Here is an 18292-nt window from a genome sequence, read left to right as displayed (position 1 = left end):
TAACTATGGATTCCCATTTCTTAAACTCTTTGCACAAAAGAGTTTTTTTATCTAATGCGTTTTCAATTAATGCAAATACCAGCAAATTCATAACTTCGCTATAATAATCATTTGCTAATATTTTTCCTCTGATGAGAAGAACGCATTTCTTTGAAACTCTGCGGATTAAAGAAATTTCAATATATCTTATTTAAGTATCCTGTTGAACAATAAATTAATGTAAACATATATATTTTACAGTCTTAATTTTTTTATTCTTCTCTGTCTGTCTGTCTGTCTGTCTGTCTGTCTCTCTCTCTCTCTCTCTCTCTATATATATATATATATATATATATATATATATATATATATATATATGTATATATGTAACTACTTCATTTACTCACATAAATTAATATACAAAAGTATAAATTTATGTGTAAACTTTAAGTATTTACTTCAAAAGTGCTCAATACGTAGGTAGAGCTAGTTAGTTAGTTATAAAATATATATGGCGATTAAGCTACACCTCTTCATATGCATAAGCCTGAAGAGTCCTAGAGTGGATGAAACGCGGAATATTCAGTGTAGCTTAATCGCCATATACATTTTATAACTTACTATATATATATATATATATATATATATATATATATATATATATATATATATATATATAAAAAATAAAAATTACAATTAAATTTACCAAAATGATCCAAGATGGTAAAATTAAAGTATATTACAAATCAATATTTATAAAATTATCTCAGCCAGATGTAAAAGCTCGATAAAACCAAATAGGAAATAGAGCTTATAATACGAGCAAACAGTTAATAAAATATGTTAAAAAACACTTTGAAATGAGTTAAAAACATATTTAATCTGAAAAGGAAACACTAGATAAATGGATAGTCCTTAATCCACAGAGTTTCGAAGAAATACTTTCCTTCTCATCAGAGGGTAGGAATTAGCAAAATGCGGGATCGGATTTTGCATGCAGAAGTATTTGATGAAACAAGTAAGTCAAAGATCTTACTTGATAACAAAAAAGTGAAGCAGAGAGAATATGGTGAAGAAAAAGGTGATTACACATGAATGGATAGTCTGGTGGAAAATAAAAAATCCAGTGACGGTAAAATCCAAATATATAACTTCAAGAAAGTTAATTGAATTTCCGTTTGCACAAGTAAAATCCAAGGAAATCCCGTAATTGGAAGAAGATGGTCCATAATAATCCAAAGGCAGAAATCCATGGAATTATTCACAAAGATGTGTACAAGGAAAAAAGAAAAAGATTCCAATAATATTAATAAAATATATATATATATATATATATATATATATATATATATATATATATATATATATATATATAAGAAACTTGTTAATATATTTAAGAAACTTGTTTCTTATCATTCAGCACTTTCAGTTGTAATAAAGTCGGTCAACTTAGCTCATATGTATATATCGTCATATAATGACTAGATCACTCTGACTGACGTGAAAAACATTTAAAAAGATTAAATGTTTAATTTCAACTGTATCTCTCGCAGTTGTTGGTGGCCGAATGGTTTGGGTCCTTGCTAATGAAGCCAGGCATGACTTCTGTTGCCAGATGGTTCGCGTCCTTGCTAATGAAGCCAGGGTTCGAATCTCTTGACTGGTGTTAATCGTGACACCCTGCGCTGATGATTCTCAAAAGGATGAAACACTAGTGTCTGTAGGTATTTAATTATCATAGTAAATGATTATATATATATATATATATATATATATATATATATATATATATATATATATATATATGTCCGATCTGTTACATAATGTTACGGGGTGCTAGATTACCGAACGAATGAGGGAACAGAAATCTGACCATTCTATACTTCACTTTCAGGGGAGATAAATTAAATATTGAGGGTTTTTATCTTTAAAATCCATTAATTATTCTTTGGAGATTTTTTTTTTTTCAATTTCTTTTTTTTTTTTTTCAATTTTTTTTTCTAATTTTTTTTTTTTTCAATTTCTTTTCTTTCTATTTTTTTTTCTTCAATTTTTTTTTTTCAATTTCTTTTTTTTTCTATTTTTTTTTTTCAATTTTTTTTTTTCACTGCAGGCGAATTCAATCAATTGCACTACAATCAGCGCTGATAAAAAGTGGTTGGTGACAGCAGACAAAGGAAAAGACAGCACGGTCATCGTGTGGGACACTCGAACAAGGTATGTTGCCTTTCAGTTTTGTGTAATACATGCAAAAAACAAAAAAACAAAAGACAAATTGTTGTTACAAAAACATGTGCAAGTTCATCATCTTGGATGATTATCTAATATATAAAACTGACTATGTCTGTCTGTCTGTTTCCATATTTTCAAACTCTCCTGAAACTAAAAGTTGCAGAGTGGCGCTATGGACCTCAAATGATTGGAATTTTTATGGACCGTTCTTTTATAAGAGGTGAAAAAGAGGTCGAAATTGAAAAAAAATCGTTATAAATTTTGTACATTCATCTTAAGTTTATTTTTTATCAGTTCATATGCGTGTCACGTTGGTACAGTGGTAACGTCACCAGCTTTGAATGCTACAGTTTTGCTTTTGGTTTCGATTCTAGCCGATTAAAACATTATATCATTTTAAAATATTAAAACAAAAAATAGCTTTTCCCGTAAAATATTCCTAAAATAACTTGTTCCTTTAAAATAGGGATTATGAATATATTCATATAAATATGACAAATATATTTTGGTGTCTGAAGAGTAGCTATTTTTGGAATATTTTAAAATGAAATAATGTTTAAATTTATCCAAAATGAAACATTTGTAAGACACCATATAATGTTCTTATTTCATATTTTGTTGTCTTGGTTTTTAAAAAAAATTATATATATATATATATATATATATATATATATATATATATATGATTGATATGTAGTTTGCTTGAAGCATTGTGTGGGATAGGTATGTAGTAGAGATTTAGAAGGCTGTCACAATGCGAGGAATGAGATATAGTCGGTGTTGTTGGAAGAAGACGAAAACAAGTGGTGATTTACAAATCAATAAGTACATACATATATGTCTATATATACATATATTTATTCAGCTGTATTAGATACAAATGTCTTACTTGTTATGTCTGCGGCAATATCCATTATTAATTTCGGAAAAAAATTCCCTTTTCAAATGGTAGACGTGACAGATCGATTCAAAGCATGCTAGATGATGGAGCGGAAGTTGGATAAAATCAGCTGATCTTGACTTCCGGTCAATGTGTCTACATCTCTCTCTCTATCCATTCTATAACAATATATTTTATATATATATATATATAAATAAATACATAAAATAGCGAACATTTCTGTAAAAGTCTGAGGATGCTACAGACGGCCAAAAAAACGGCCAAGTAGCTGAAACAATAATGTGACTTCACAGAAAGATACGGTAATAAAAAATAAAACGTGTGTGTGTGTATATATATATATATATATATATATATATATATATATATATATATATATATATATGTATATATATATATATATATATTTAGAAGGCAATGCGAGTAATGAAATATAGTCATTGTTGGTAAGAGAAGACGAGAACAAGTGGCGATTTACAAATCAATAATACATACATATATTTTATATATACATATATTTATTCAGTTGTATTGGTAAAATGTCATGTGACAGCCTTCTAAATGTCTACTACATACCTATCCCACACAATGCTTCAAGCAAACTACATATCAATCTTATATATATATATATATATATATATATATATATATATATATATATATAAACTTATTCAAATGTCTTACTTGTTATGTGGTCGACAAATTCCATTATTAATTTCGGAAAAATTCCCTTTTCAAATGGTAAGCGTAACAGATCGATTTAAAGCGTGCTAGATGATGGAGCGGAAGTTGGGTAGCTATGTGGGGCCTTGGAGCAAATGTAAAAAAGTAAAAAGGAAATTAAATATATATATATATATATATATATATATATATATAAAATTTTAGTCATTCAATAAATTAAAAAATTTATGACGTGAAACGGTTAAATTTCAAATCAAAATTTTTTTATTATTCTATGTAAGAAAAATCCAAAGTGAATGTTTAATCAAGACATTAAAAGATTAAAATATCAAAAAAAAAATTATATTGTACGTACCCGTTATAGAATAAAGTTCTCATTAAAATAATTTAACTTAATTTTATCAAGTTTTTTTTTTTTAAAGAGAAAAATCAAATTTTAATGGGATCGTTCGTATCGTCGCCATTTGCCTATTTTCGGGGACGAGGAAGGGGGTGCTTTAAAAGGGATGAACAAAGGACAAAAAAAAAAGGAGATTAAAAAAGGACAAAGAAACTCGGTGAAATAAGTGAAAAAAAAACTACCCATGTTTCAAAATAATCTCGTCAAATTTTGACAAACTTGATGATGTAAAATAAGTGAAAAAAAAACTACCCATGTTTCAAAATAATCTCGTCAAATTTTGACAAACTTGATGATGTAAAATAAGTGAAAAAAAAAACTACCCATGTTTCAAAATAATCTCGTCAAATTTTGACAAACTTGATGATGTAAAATAAGTGAAAAAAAAACTACCCATGTTTCAAAATAATCTCGTCAAATTTTGACAAACTTGATGATGTAAAATAAGTGAAAAAAAAAACTACCCATGTTTCAAAATAATCTCGTCAAATTTTGACAAACTTGATGATGTAAAATAAGTGAATAAAAAACTACCCATGTTTCAAAATAATCTCGTCAAATTTGGACAAACTTGATGATGTAAAATAAGTGAAAAAAAAACTACCCATGTTTCAAAATAATCTCGTCAAATTTGGACAAACTTGATGATGTAAAATAAGTGAAAAAAAAAAACTACCCATGTTTCAAAATAATCTCGTCAAATTTTGACAAACTTGATGATGTAAAATAAGTGAAAAAAAAACTACCAATGTTTCAAAATAATCTCGTCAAATTTTGACAAACTTGATGATGTAAAATAAGTGAAAAAAAAACTACCCATGTTTCAAAATAATCTCGTCAAATTTTGACAAACTTGATGATGTAAAATAAGTGAAAAAAAAAACTACCCATGTTTCAAAATAATCTCGTCAAATTTTGACAAACTTGATGATGTAAAATAAGTGAATAAAAAACTACCCATGTTTCAAAATAATCTCGTCAAATTTGGACAAACTTGATGATGTAAAATAAGTGAAAAAAAAACTACCCATGTTTCAAAATAATATCGTCAAATTTTGACAAACTTGATGATGTAAAATAAGTGAATAAAAAACTACCCATGTTTCAAAATAATCTCGTCAAATTTGGACAAACTTGATGTTGTAAAATAAGTGAAAAAAAAACTACCCATGTTTCAAAATAATCTCGTCAAATTTTGACAAACTTGATGATGTAAAATAAGTGAATAAAAAACTACCCATGTTTCAAAATAATCTCGTCAAATTTGGACAAACTTGATGATGTAAAATAAGTGAAAAAAAAAACTATCCATGTTTCAAAATAATCTCGTCAAATTTTGACAAACTTGATGATGTAAAATAAGTGAAAAAAAAAACTACCCATGTTTCAAAATAATCTCGTCAAATTTTGACAAACTTGATGATGTAAAATAAGTGAAAAAAAAACTACCCATGTTTCAAAATAATCTCGTCAAATTTTGACAAACTTGATGATGTAAAATAAGTGAATAAAAAACTACCCATGTTTCAAAATAATCTCGTCAAATTTTGACAAACTTGATGATGTAAAATAAGTGAAAAAAAAAACTATCCATGTTTCAAAATAATCTCGTCAAATTTTGACAAACTTGATGATGTAAAATAAGTGAAAAAAAAAACTATCCATGTTTCAAAATAATCTCGTCAAATTTTGACAAACTTGGTGATGTAAAATAAGTGAAAAAAAAAACTACCCATGTTTCAAAATAATCTCGTCAAATTTTGACAAACTTGATGATGTAAAATAAGTGAAAAAAAACTACCCATGTTTCAAAATAATCTCGTCAAATTTTGACAAACTTGATGATGTAAAATAAGTGAAAAAAAAAACTATCCATGTTTCAAAATAATCTCGTCAAATTTGGACAAACTTGATGATGTAAAACAAGTGAAAAAAAACTCACCCATGTTTCAAAATAATCTCGTCAAATTTTGACAAACTTGATGATGTAAAATAAGTGAAAAAAAAACTATCCATGTTTCAAAATAATCTCGTCAAAACTTGACAATCTTGATGATGTAAAATAAGTGAAAAAAAAAAACTACCCATGTTTCAAAATAATCTCGTCAAATTTTGACAAACTTGATGTTGTAAAATAAGTGAAAAAAAAAACTACCCATGTTTCAAAATAATCTCGTCAAATTTTGACAAACTTGATGATGTAAAATAAGTGAAAAAAAACTACCCATGTTTCAAAATAATCTCGTCAAATTTGGACAAACTTGATGATGTAAAACAAGTGAAAAAAAACCCACCCATGTTTCAAAATAATCTCGACAAATTTTGACAAACTTGATGTTGTAAAATAAGTGAAAAAAAAACTACCCATGTTTCAAAATAATCTCGTCAAATTTGGACAAACTTGATGATGTAAAATAAGTGAAAAAAAAACTACCCATGTTTCAAAATAATCTCGTCAAATTTTGACAAACTTGATGATGTAAAATAAGTGAAAAAAAAACTACCCATGTTTCAAAATAATCTCGTCAAATTTGGACAAACTTGATGATGTGAAATAAGTGAAAAAAAAAAACTACCCATGTTTCAAAATAATCTCGTCAAATTTTGACAAACTTGATGATGTAAAATAAGTGAAAAAAAAACTACCAATGTTTCAAAATAATCTCGTCAAATTTTGACAAACTTGATGATGTAAAATAAGTGAAAAAAAAACTACCCATGTTTCAAAATAATATCGTCAAATTTTGACAAACTTGATGATGTAAAATAAGTGAAAAAAAAAACTACTCATGTTTCAAAATAATCTCGTCAAAACTTGACAATCTTGATGATGTAAAATAAGTGAAAAAAAAACTACCCATGTTTCAAAATAATCTCGTCAAATTTTGACAAACTTGATGATGTAAAATAAGTGAAAAAAAAACTACCAATGTTTCAAAATAATCTCGTCAAATTTTGACAAACTTGATGATGTAAAATAAGTGAAAAAAAAACTACCCATGTTTCAAAATAATATCGTCAAATTTTGACAAACTTGATGATGTAAAATAAGTGAAAAAAAACTACCCATGTTTCAAAATAATCTCGTCAAATTTTGACAAACTTGATGTTGTAAAATAAGTGAAAAAAAAACTACCCATGTTTCAAAATAATCTCGTCAAATTTGGACAAACTTGATGATGTAAAATAAGTAAAAAAAAAAACTACCCATGTTTCAAAATAATCTCGTCAAATTTTGACAAACTTGATGATGTAAAATAAGTGAAAAAAAAAACTATCCATGTTTCAAAATAATCTCGTCAAATTTTGACAAACTTGATGATGTAAAATAAGTGAAAAAAAAAACTACCCATGTTTCAAAATAATCTCGTCAAATTTTGACAAACTTGATGATGTAAAATAAGTGAAAAAAAACTACCCATGTTTCAAAATAATCTCGTCAAATTTTGACAAACTTGATGATGTAAAATAAGTGAAAAAAAAAACTATCCATGTTTCAAAATAATCTCGTCAAATTTGGACAAACTTGATGATGTAAAACAAGTGAAAAAAAACTCACCCATGTTTCAAAATAATCTCGTCAAATTTTGACAAACTTGATGATGTAAAATAAGTGAAAAAAAAAACTATCCATGTTTCAAAATAATCTCGTCAAAACTTGACAATCTTGATGATGTAAAATAAGTGAAAAAAAAACTACCCATGTTTCAAAATAATCTCGTCAAATTTTGACAAACTTGATGATGTAAAATAAGTGAAAAAAAAACTACCCATGTTTCAAAATAATCTCGTCAAATTTTGACAAACTTGATGATGTAAAATAAGTGAAAAAAAAACTACCCATGTTTCAAAATAATCTCGTCAAATTTGGACAAACTTGATGATGTAAAACAAGTGAAAAAAAAACCACCCATGTTTCAAAATAATCTCGTCAAATTTTGACAAACTTGATGATGTAAAATAAGTGAAAAAAAAACTATCCATGTTTCAAAATAATCTCGTCAAAACTTGACAATCTTGATGATGTAAAATAAGTGAAAAAAAAAAACTACCCATGTTTCAAAATAATCTCGTCAAATTTTGACAAACTTGATGTTGTAAAATAAGTGAAAAAAAAAACTACCCATGTTTCAAAATAATCTCGTCAAATTTTGACAAACTTGATGATGTAAAATAAGTGAAAAAAAACTACCCATGTTTCAAAATAATCTCGTCAAATTTGGACAAACTTGATGATGTAAAACAAGTGAAAAAAAACCCACCCATGTTTCAAAATAATCTCGACAAATTTTGACAAACTTGATGTTGTAAAATAAGTGAAAAAAAAACTACCCATGTTTCAAAATAATCTCGTCAAATTTGGACAAACTTGATGATGTAAAATAAGTGAAAAAAAAACTACCCATGTTTCAAAATAATCTCGTCAAATTTTGACAAACTTGATGATGTAAAATAAGTGAAAAAAAAACTACCCATGTTTCAAAATAATCTCGTCAAATTTGGACAAACTTGATGATGTAAAATAAGTGAAAAAAAAAAACTACCCATGTTTCAAAATAATCTCGTCAAATTTTGACAAACTTGATGATGTAAAATAAGTGAAAAAAAAACTACCAATGTTTCAAAATAATCTCGTCAAATTTTGACAAACTTGATGATGTAAAATAAGTGAAAAAAAAACTACCCATGTTTCAAAATAATATCGTCAAATTTTGACAAACTTGATGATGTAAAATAAGTGAAAAAAAAAACTACTCATGTTTCAAAATAATCTCGTCAAAACTTGACAATCTTGATGATGTAAAATAAGTGAAAAAAAAACTACCCATGTTTCAAAATAATCTCGTCAAATTTTGACAAACTTGATGATGTAAAATAAGTGAAAAAAAAAACTACTCATGTTTCAAAATAATCTCGTCAAAACTTGACAATCTTGATGATGTAAAATAAGTGAAAAAAAAACTACCCATGTTTCAAAATAATCTCGTCAAATTTTGACAAACTTGATGATGTAAAATAAGTGAAAAAAAAAACTACCCATGTTTCAAAATAATCTCGTCAAATTTTGACAAACTTGATGATGTAAAATAAGTGAAAAAAAACTACCCATGTTTCAAAATAATCTCGTCAAATTTTGACAAACTTGATGTTGTAAAATAAGTGAAAAAAAAACTACCCATGTTTCAAAATAATCTCGTCAAATTTGGACAAACTTGATGATGTAAAATAAGTAAAAAAAAAACTACCCATGTTTCAAAATAATCTCGTCAAATTTTGACAAACTTGATGATGTAAAATAAGTTAAACATGTGCAAGTTCACCCTCTTGCATGATTATCTAATATATAAAGCTAACTATGTCTGTCTGTCTGTCTGTCTGTCTGTTTCCATATTTCCCAACTCTATCTCTTCCGAAACTAAAAGTGGCAGAGCAGCGCTATGGACCTCAAATGATAGCAGTGATGGAGTTATCTCCCTTGGCGCCCCCTTCTTCCTCGTCAATGAAATTGGCAAGATGACCCGGATACAATCGATCTCATCAAAATTTGATAAAAAAAAAAAAAAAGAAAAAAACTTGATCAAATTAAGTGATTAGAATAGAACTTTTTTTTTAATATCTTCGATTTTAATGTCTTTATCAAATTAAACAAGTATTGTTTCATTTTTTTAAATTTCCAGTTTCCCAGTACGGACCTTTTTTAATGCCAGTGAGAATGGCATGGAAGCCATTTGCCTGACCCCAGATGCCAGGTACCTTGCTACAATGTCTGCCGCAGAGGCGCAAGTAAGTATCACACTCTTTCTATATTTGTATTGACTCTTTGCACTGGTGATTCCCGAAAGGATGTCTGTAGGTATTTAATTATTATTATAGTAAATAATATGTATATATATTATATACATATATATATATATATATATATATATATATATATATATATAAATTAGACCACTAAATATATATATATATATATATATATATATATATATAAATATAAATATATATATATATATATATATAAATATATATATATATATATATATATATATATATATATATATATATATATATATATGCATTTGGAGATATATATATATATGCATTTGGAGATATATATATATGCATTTGGAGATATATATATATATATATATATATAAATGAAAAGATATATATATATATATATATATATATATATATATATGTATCTATGTATATATATATATATATATATATATATATATATATATATATATATATATATATCTTTTCATTTCTTGTGTTAGTTGTGTGGAGGCGCAAGTAAGTATCACACTCTTTCTATATTTGTATTGAATCTTTGCACTGGTGATTCCCGAAAGGATGAAACACTAGTGTCTGTAGGTATTTAATTATTATTATAGTAAATAATTATATATATATATTATATATATATATATATATAAATTAGACCACTATATATATATATATATATATATATATATATATATATATATATATATATATATATATATATATATATATATATATATATATATAATTATTTAATGCCGAAACACCAATGTACACTTAGCTCAACAAATTATTTCCAGTTTATTTTGAAAATTTAATAATACAAAAGTATATTATTGTCCAACCAATCAAAATAATTCATCCTAAACCAAGAAGAATTCGTTTCTAAGCCACTTTTGTTTGGCTTACAACTATAAATAGAAGCCAGGGTCAGTTGACTACAGTAGTTTTTGATTGAACCCTAGTCTCCATGTTACAAGTTTATAATGTCCCTACTGACTTCTGCAATTACAAACCTAAACATTTTTTAGTTAAATATGAGGACAACGAAAGGAAGTCTCATTTTAACATTTAATAAACAAACTTTATTTGTCATTTTTGTTAAGATGAAACACTAGTGTCTGTAGGTATTTAATTATTATTATAGTAAATAATGATATATATATATATATATATATATATATATATATATATATATTATATATATATATATATATAAATTAGACCACTATATATATATATATATATATATATATATATGAGAAAACCGTTAATGAAATATGTTAAAAAACACTTTGAAATGAGTTAAAAACATATTTAATCTGAAAAGGAAACACTAGATAAATTGATAGTCCTTAATCCGCGGAGTTTCGAAGAAATACTCTCCTTCTCATCAGAGGGTAGGAATTAGCAAAATGCGGGATCGGATTTTGCATGCAGAAGTATTTGATGAAACAACAAATAAGTCAAAGATCTTACTTGAAAACAAAATAAGTTAAGCAGAGGGAATATGGTAAAGAAAAAGGTGATTACACATTTTGGTAAATTCAATTGTAATTTTCATTTTATATATATATTCATTTTATTTTTTATTACCGTATCTTTCTGTTAAGTTACATTATTGTTTCAGCTACCCGGCCGTTTTTTTTTTTTGGCCGTCTGTAGCTTCCTCAGACTTTTACAGAAATGTTTGTTATGATGTGATGGAAGAGTGAATGATGTCAGGGGAGGTGTGTGAGAAGAGCTGGAGAAAAGAGGAAGGGAACAAGGGGGAAAGGTGGGAGGGGGGTGCTTGGTATGTCGGTAATATATATATATATATATATATACATGAATTAGACCACTATATATATATTGTTGAGCTTGGCATTATCCAGATAAGTCTACTCTTGTGGAATTGAACTCTCTCTTTTCCTCTTACCCATTAAGCTTTATATATATATATATATATATATATATATATATATATATATATATATATATATAACTACTTAATTTACTCACATAAAATTAATATACGAAAGTATAAATTTATGCGTAAACTTTAAGTATTCACTTCAAAAGTGCTCAATATGTAGGTAGAGCTAGTTAGTAAGTTATAAAATATATATGGCGATTAAGCTACACTGAATATTCCGCGTTTCATCCACTTTAGGATTCTTCAGGCTTATGTGCTCGGACCGCTATTAAAGCAAAGCACGCACTTGGACTGGACAAGTGTTTCAGAGATAATCCCAACGTGGGTGCTGCTGATAGCACTGACAGCATACCTGAAGAGTCCTAGAGTGGATGAAACACGGAATATTCAGTGTAGCTTAATCGCCATATATATTTTATAACTTACTATATATATATATATATATATATATATATATATATATATATATATATATATATATCTTCATTTCTTGTGTTAGTTTATTATTAGATTATTTGTCTTTTAAAAAAAAGTAAAACTTAATCTGCAGGAGAGAATTGGTAAAATAAGTTTTGTAATCAGTGAACCAAGTGCAAAAGAAATTGCACTTAAAGGGACGATTAGTATCTTAAAATGATTTCTCAGTTGGCGTGTATAAAATAACAGGTGAGTGTCTGGAATCCTGTAGGATGCCCTATCCCAGCAAAATACTGACAAGAGCTCTTGTCCACACCATTCTTCTATACGGATGCAAAACAAAAAATAAGTGTGTGTTCTGTGCAGACTGGAAGGTTTTGATCGGCAATGTCTATGCCGTATTAGGTGTATCAGAATTTTTGTAGGAATTTTTGACACTCCTAACTTGAAACTGAGAATAAAATATAAAAAACTCGTAATTTCTCTTTTAAAAGTGGGTTGTTTATTTTCTTTATGGATTATACTTCCAAAATAAACTATTAAAGTTGTATAAAAAGTAATAGAAATATTATTTTTTCATTTTTAAAAAACAGTAATGAAATCAATTGAATTTAAAGAGTTAAGTATTTTTCAATTTTTAAACTTTAAAAATCTATCAAAATTTTTTCTATTGATTCAATTTTTACGATATTTTCAGGGTCAATGTGAAATTTTATGCTCTTTCCAATAAACTGAATATAATATTTTAGACAAACGATTTTTTTTTTTTTACGCCCCCCCCATTTTGAAATGTCTATTAAAAAGTAAATAATTAATTTACTCACCAAAGTTTTATATATCACAAATTGAAGAGAAAAGGTCAATAAATAAATAATATATTCAAATTTAAAACAAAAAAAAAAGTAGTGTTTTTTAGAAATTTACCTGTAAAGTTCGAAGTTTTAAACCTTTTTTTTTTTAAACCACGTTATTTGTTTTTTCTTTTGTTTTTTTTTTTTTAATGAAACCTTGCTCCTTTAATCGAAAAAAAAAATTAGGGCTTGAATTACATTTTTCGAGTAGTTATAAGCTTGGAAAGACAGGGGGTCGAATAATTCACACCTCCCATTTTGAAATGTCTATTAAAAAGTAAATAATTAATTTACTCACCAAAGTTTTATCTATCACAAATTGAAGAGAAAATGTCAATAAATAATATATTCAAATTTAAAACAAAAAAAGTAGTGTTTTTTAGAAATTTACCTATAAAGTCCGAAGTTTTAAACCTTTTTAAAAAAAAAAAACACGTTTTTTTTCTTTTTTTTTTTTAATGAAACCTTGGTCCTTGCTTCTTTAATCGAAAAAAAAATTAGGGCTTGAATTACATTTTTCGAGGAGTTATAAGCTTGGAAAGATGGGGTGGAATTATTCACTATTTTTCACGAAATTTCTGACACACCTAGTGCACAGGTGAGGAAAAATCAAATATTTGATTAACTTTATCGCAATGGGTATTTATTTCTACTTTACATCAACGAAGTCTATTTTGTACTCTGTCAAGGCAGGATAGGCTGTTTTTAGCAATCTTTCACAAAAAACACCCGTCTAACTGAATCCACTGTGAAAAATTTCTTAGAACTGCACGCCTGTGGAACTCTGTTCCCACCTGACTACAACTTGGATGTGTTCAAGTCCAACGTTAACAAATTCCTAATGAACCGCCCCCTTAAGTAAACACTTCATCAAATCTCCACACTAACGTACTGTACTTGCAATAACCCTTATCCCTGAATGGCTTCCGGGCCTTGATAAGTGGTGACTACCGTGTAAAAAAAAAACTAACTGTGAATTCCCTAAAATTTACAGCAATATGAATGGGTCAAGGAGAAAAAGTACGGGGCGAATATTTGTTAAATGACAAAAATACCGAAAGTTTGAAATTTTAAATTTAACGCCAGTTCTAAAAATAGATTCCTTTCACACAGTGGAAATATTTACATAACTAGACGTGTAACACACATGGGTCGAGAGGGAGAGGAAAAAACACGTCCTAAACATGGTCGGATAAAGACAGTATGACGTGTTCGGAATAGCAGAATGTTGTTATGCACATTGGAATACGAGAAGACTTTTGAACGAGAAACAAAGCGTTAGTCTGGAAAGTACATGTAAACAAATGTCTGTTGTTTCACTGAAAAAAAGTAAGTCGAATTCTTTTCTTGTCTTTGTTTCCTTGCGACATACAGTGTGTGGGGCCTGAGTGTGGACATGTGATCCCACAGAAGTAGAAAGTCTGAACCACGTGACATTCATCTATAAGGTTCTGCTGAGGGACGATTATTCTATAACACGACACAATGGAGTGTGTGAATATCAAATGCAGCAGAAACAATGGTTGGAAATAAGTTATACACCATCCATTACTACCATGCAATTTCTACAGCTACGTAGCTAGAAAACGGAGTTATTAATATTATATAGGGGTTTCATTAGTATTGTTATTGTTCGTATTTCTTGTTATTGTTATATCGTTCGTTGTTAGGACTTTTTAATAGTGAGAGTCTTAGAGAGTCTTATTACAAGTGATGTTGTATCTTAGAGAGAGAGAGATGTTGTTGAGAGACTTAGAGAGATGTCGTTGTAGATTGTTCGTGTTATGAAAAGGTTCATATATATGAATAAAATGTTCATTCTTAGAATTGTAATGAAAGCTCCTTGTGTGAGGAGATAGTCTTGAGACATTGTGTAGACATGTCTTAGTGTAGATATGAGATGTAGAGTTCACATTGTAGATATGAGATGTGTATGTCATGACATTTCATAACACAGACATATAGACATAATAATTCACTTTACCTTTTGGTGGAATCACAACACAAAGACGACGTTTATAAAAACACATGATGGGTTTATTTCTTCTCACGACCGGCCGTGGTTTTCTCATCAAGAATTCAAAGCTTCACATATCAAGTTTCAAAGTGACCGTCTCGCTTCTAGACGTTCGAATCCCAAACTGCAGACTATCATCTGTCGTTCTCAAACTCCCTCTCCGTCTCTCCCCCTGCTTCTGTCTGCTTAACTCTAAAGTTTTTCTATCTATATCTAAAACTTCCCATTTTTCCATGACGTCATACACATGTTAAAACATGTGCCTTCTTTCACGTGTTCTGGACATACGTGTCCAAAACTTTTCCTTTTTTTACAAAAGGAATTTTAACCTATACTCAGTAACCTATTTTTCCAATAGGTTAAAAACATGTTTATTAAATTATCTTGTAGCTGCATTCTTTCAATTGAATTTTCATAACAAAATTGACAGTGCACATTCTTTTCTTGAAACTATTTTATCTCTAAGCTGTTTTACATTCCATTTTCTAATTCTCACACGTAATCTATTTCTAAACTTAAATTACGAGGTTCGAATTTCGTCTATGCTATTTCATTTTCATTTTAACTAAATCTCTCTATTTTTATACTTACATGAAAAGGGGACAGTCCCCCCACTCTTTATCTGTGCCTAAACCTAAACGTAGATTCCATGAACAAAGCTTTTTTATTAGAACTGCACGCCTGTGGAATTGTCTTCCGTTTTCCTGCTTTCCGGCTGACTACAATATGGTTGTATTCAAGTCTAATGTAAATAAGTTCTTGATGAGCCGTTCCATATAAGTTATCAAATTTAACAAATTTTCATTACTAATGATTATTATATTGTCCAATTTCTACTGTACACTCTTTTACCCCTATCCTTGAGTAGCCTCTTGGCCTTGATAATGTTTTGATACCTATGGAAAAAAAAAAAAAAGAAAAAGTCCAATGTGAACAAGTTCTAATTGAATCGTCCCCCTAAGTAATCCAAGTTACAAAATTCCCACTGTTTACTATGCTAAAATCACAATGACTAATGTATACCTATTAACCCTTATCCTCGAGTGGCCTCTGGGCCTTGATAAGTGGTGACACCCTTGTAAAAAAAAAAAAAAAAAGCCCTTATCATGTAACATTAAACCTGACATAGTTATATGGAATAAGAATGAGATAGTCAAAAGTCAATTTGTGTGAGTTGTATGTCAGAATTGTTTATGCGATTCAAAGATCACAGCCAAATCGCATGAATAACACTTTGATACTTGAGTTTAGAAAATTTGGCAGAATTCTTTATATAAACGCCCGCTATGTTATTTATTATCTTTAGGACAGTCTGAAATTACACCTTGGAAATGATCAGTTCTATGACGTCTGTGTCGAACTGGGCAACTACAGGGTGGTCAAAAAGTCAGGTAACATGTTAAAGGTAGAAAAAACAATATGATCCATTATAATCTCTATTCGTTTAATATTATTTGTTTAAATATTTGAGTGTAATATATAAACTTACCCCTCCTGATTTCTGGCTTTGGGGCTATGTAAAGGATAGCGTTTATGGCAAGAAGCCTGATACAATAGCGTCTTTAAAGTTATTTATTGAAGAGGAGGTTGCGCGGATATCAGCTGACATGATTACACGTGTTACACAATCAGTGGTTAATCGCTTCCAGCGATTGATAGAGAGAAATGGACGACAATTAACAAAATAAACATATTTCATGTTTGTTTCATTTTATATTTCAATGTATGGTACTTAAATATACGTGTATTGCTAATATCGTTTTTCTTTAAAATGTTACCTGACTTTTTGACCACCCTGTAGATAGCTATCCGCGGACAACAATGGGTTTTCATTTCTACACTAGATGATGGTACCACACACACCCACCCAAAACCTAACTAATCTATATTCAATATTCGTTTTGTGTTATTTATCGGGATGTGAACCCGACAGGGATATCGTCCCATGTGCAGCCTCGTTGGCATTCTTCGATGAGGATTGCTTAGGTAGTTAATTATAAACAAACTCCTTTCCAAAATGCAAACAAGTGCTCTTGTCTCCGATGGTTTGGTAACACTCTGTGTTGGCAACCAGATAACTTCATCCATGCCACCATCAGCCCAGCCCCACTCAAGTGTTGGAAAAAATGACGTAATGATCATCTGAACTGCAAATGGCTGAACCTGATATCGACTGCGGCTTCAAACTGGGCGGCATCTATGCGAGATGCAAAGAATTCAGTGGGAGGAGTTGGCTCAACAAACCCACAGTGAACGCTGACACAACAACAATTTCTCAAAGTGAGAAGGCAATGCCTGGGAGGGTGAACGTTCTAAAGTCAAACAGAAAAAGTTATGCCTCTTTGTTATCACACTATTTTTTAAATAGTATTTTCAAGTTAAATTTGATTTTTATGATATTTTTGTTTATTAAATTGTTAGATGAAAATACAGAATAGTTACAAAATACCCTCCCATCTGCATGTTAAGAATAACTCGCGAAATAATAATTAGGAATTTTTATCCTGGACCCCCTAAAATCAACAGAGATTAGACCATTCCTGTAATGATTCGGTTCCTGTTGATTTTGCGGTGGAAGTAAAGTTTTGTGCAGTTCTAGGAGGTTCACCTTCCCAGGCTTTACCTTCTCACTTTGTGAAGGAGTTAATTTATTACTAATCGCTTGAGGCGCCTTCACTGGGGAATGCCGACTGGGTTGCTCAGGCACTTTTTGCAGGTCAGAGTGGCTCCTCTAAAAATGCATCGCTGGATTGCCACAAAATTACAGGGATGTGCCCGAGGTGATGAAAACAAAGTTTTCGGCCACGGTTATGGTCTTTGGTATCATTTCAAGTGTTTTAAAAGACAGTTGTAGCGTTGTTTTCTTTAGGGCGACAACTTTTTAGCGTTCCGCCCTGTAATTGATATGAATCATTCGTTATGGTATGAGTAATTTATTATTTTATTTTCATTTTAATCTTTTAGCAATTCAGCATTTGGGACTGGACTGTTTCCGAAGACAAGCCGATAACGTCCGTGACGTTGCCACCGCAATTTAGTGGGCAGGTATGTTGAACCACACTTCCATTTCGCATACTGAGCTGTTTTTTTTTTTTTTGTACTA

General features: G+C 29.1%; 1 protein-coding gene across 1 annotated transcript in view; it reads left to right on the top strand.

Annotated features, from left to right (window-relative positions):
* Window positions 1-18292, top strand: part of LOC145270880 (cilia- and flagella-associated protein 251-like) — a 185684-nt gene that overhangs the window by 25062 nt on the left and 142330 nt on the right. Inside the window, exons 3-5 of the mRNA XM_080126434.1 lie at window positions 2093-2196; window positions 9875-9980; window positions 18154-18234. Coding sequence (XP_079982560.1) covers window positions 2093-2196; window positions 9875-9980; window positions 18154-18234 — 291 coding nt within the window. The remainder of the gene's footprint in view (window positions 1-2092; window positions 2197-9874; window positions 9981-18153; window positions 18235-18292) is intronic.

The sequence above is a fragment of the Euprymna scolopes genome, chromosome 46 (assembly GCF_053919585.1).
Source record: "Euprymna scolopes isolate OS-2025 chromosome 46, ASM5391958v1, whole genome shotgun sequence".
Taxonomy (NCBI): domain Eukaryota; kingdom Metazoa; phylum Mollusca; class Cephalopoda; order Sepiida; family Sepiolidae; genus Euprymna; species Euprymna scolopes.
The sequence above is the reverse complement of the archived record's forward strand: the minus strand, read 5'-3'. Positions and strand labels throughout refer to the sequence as shown.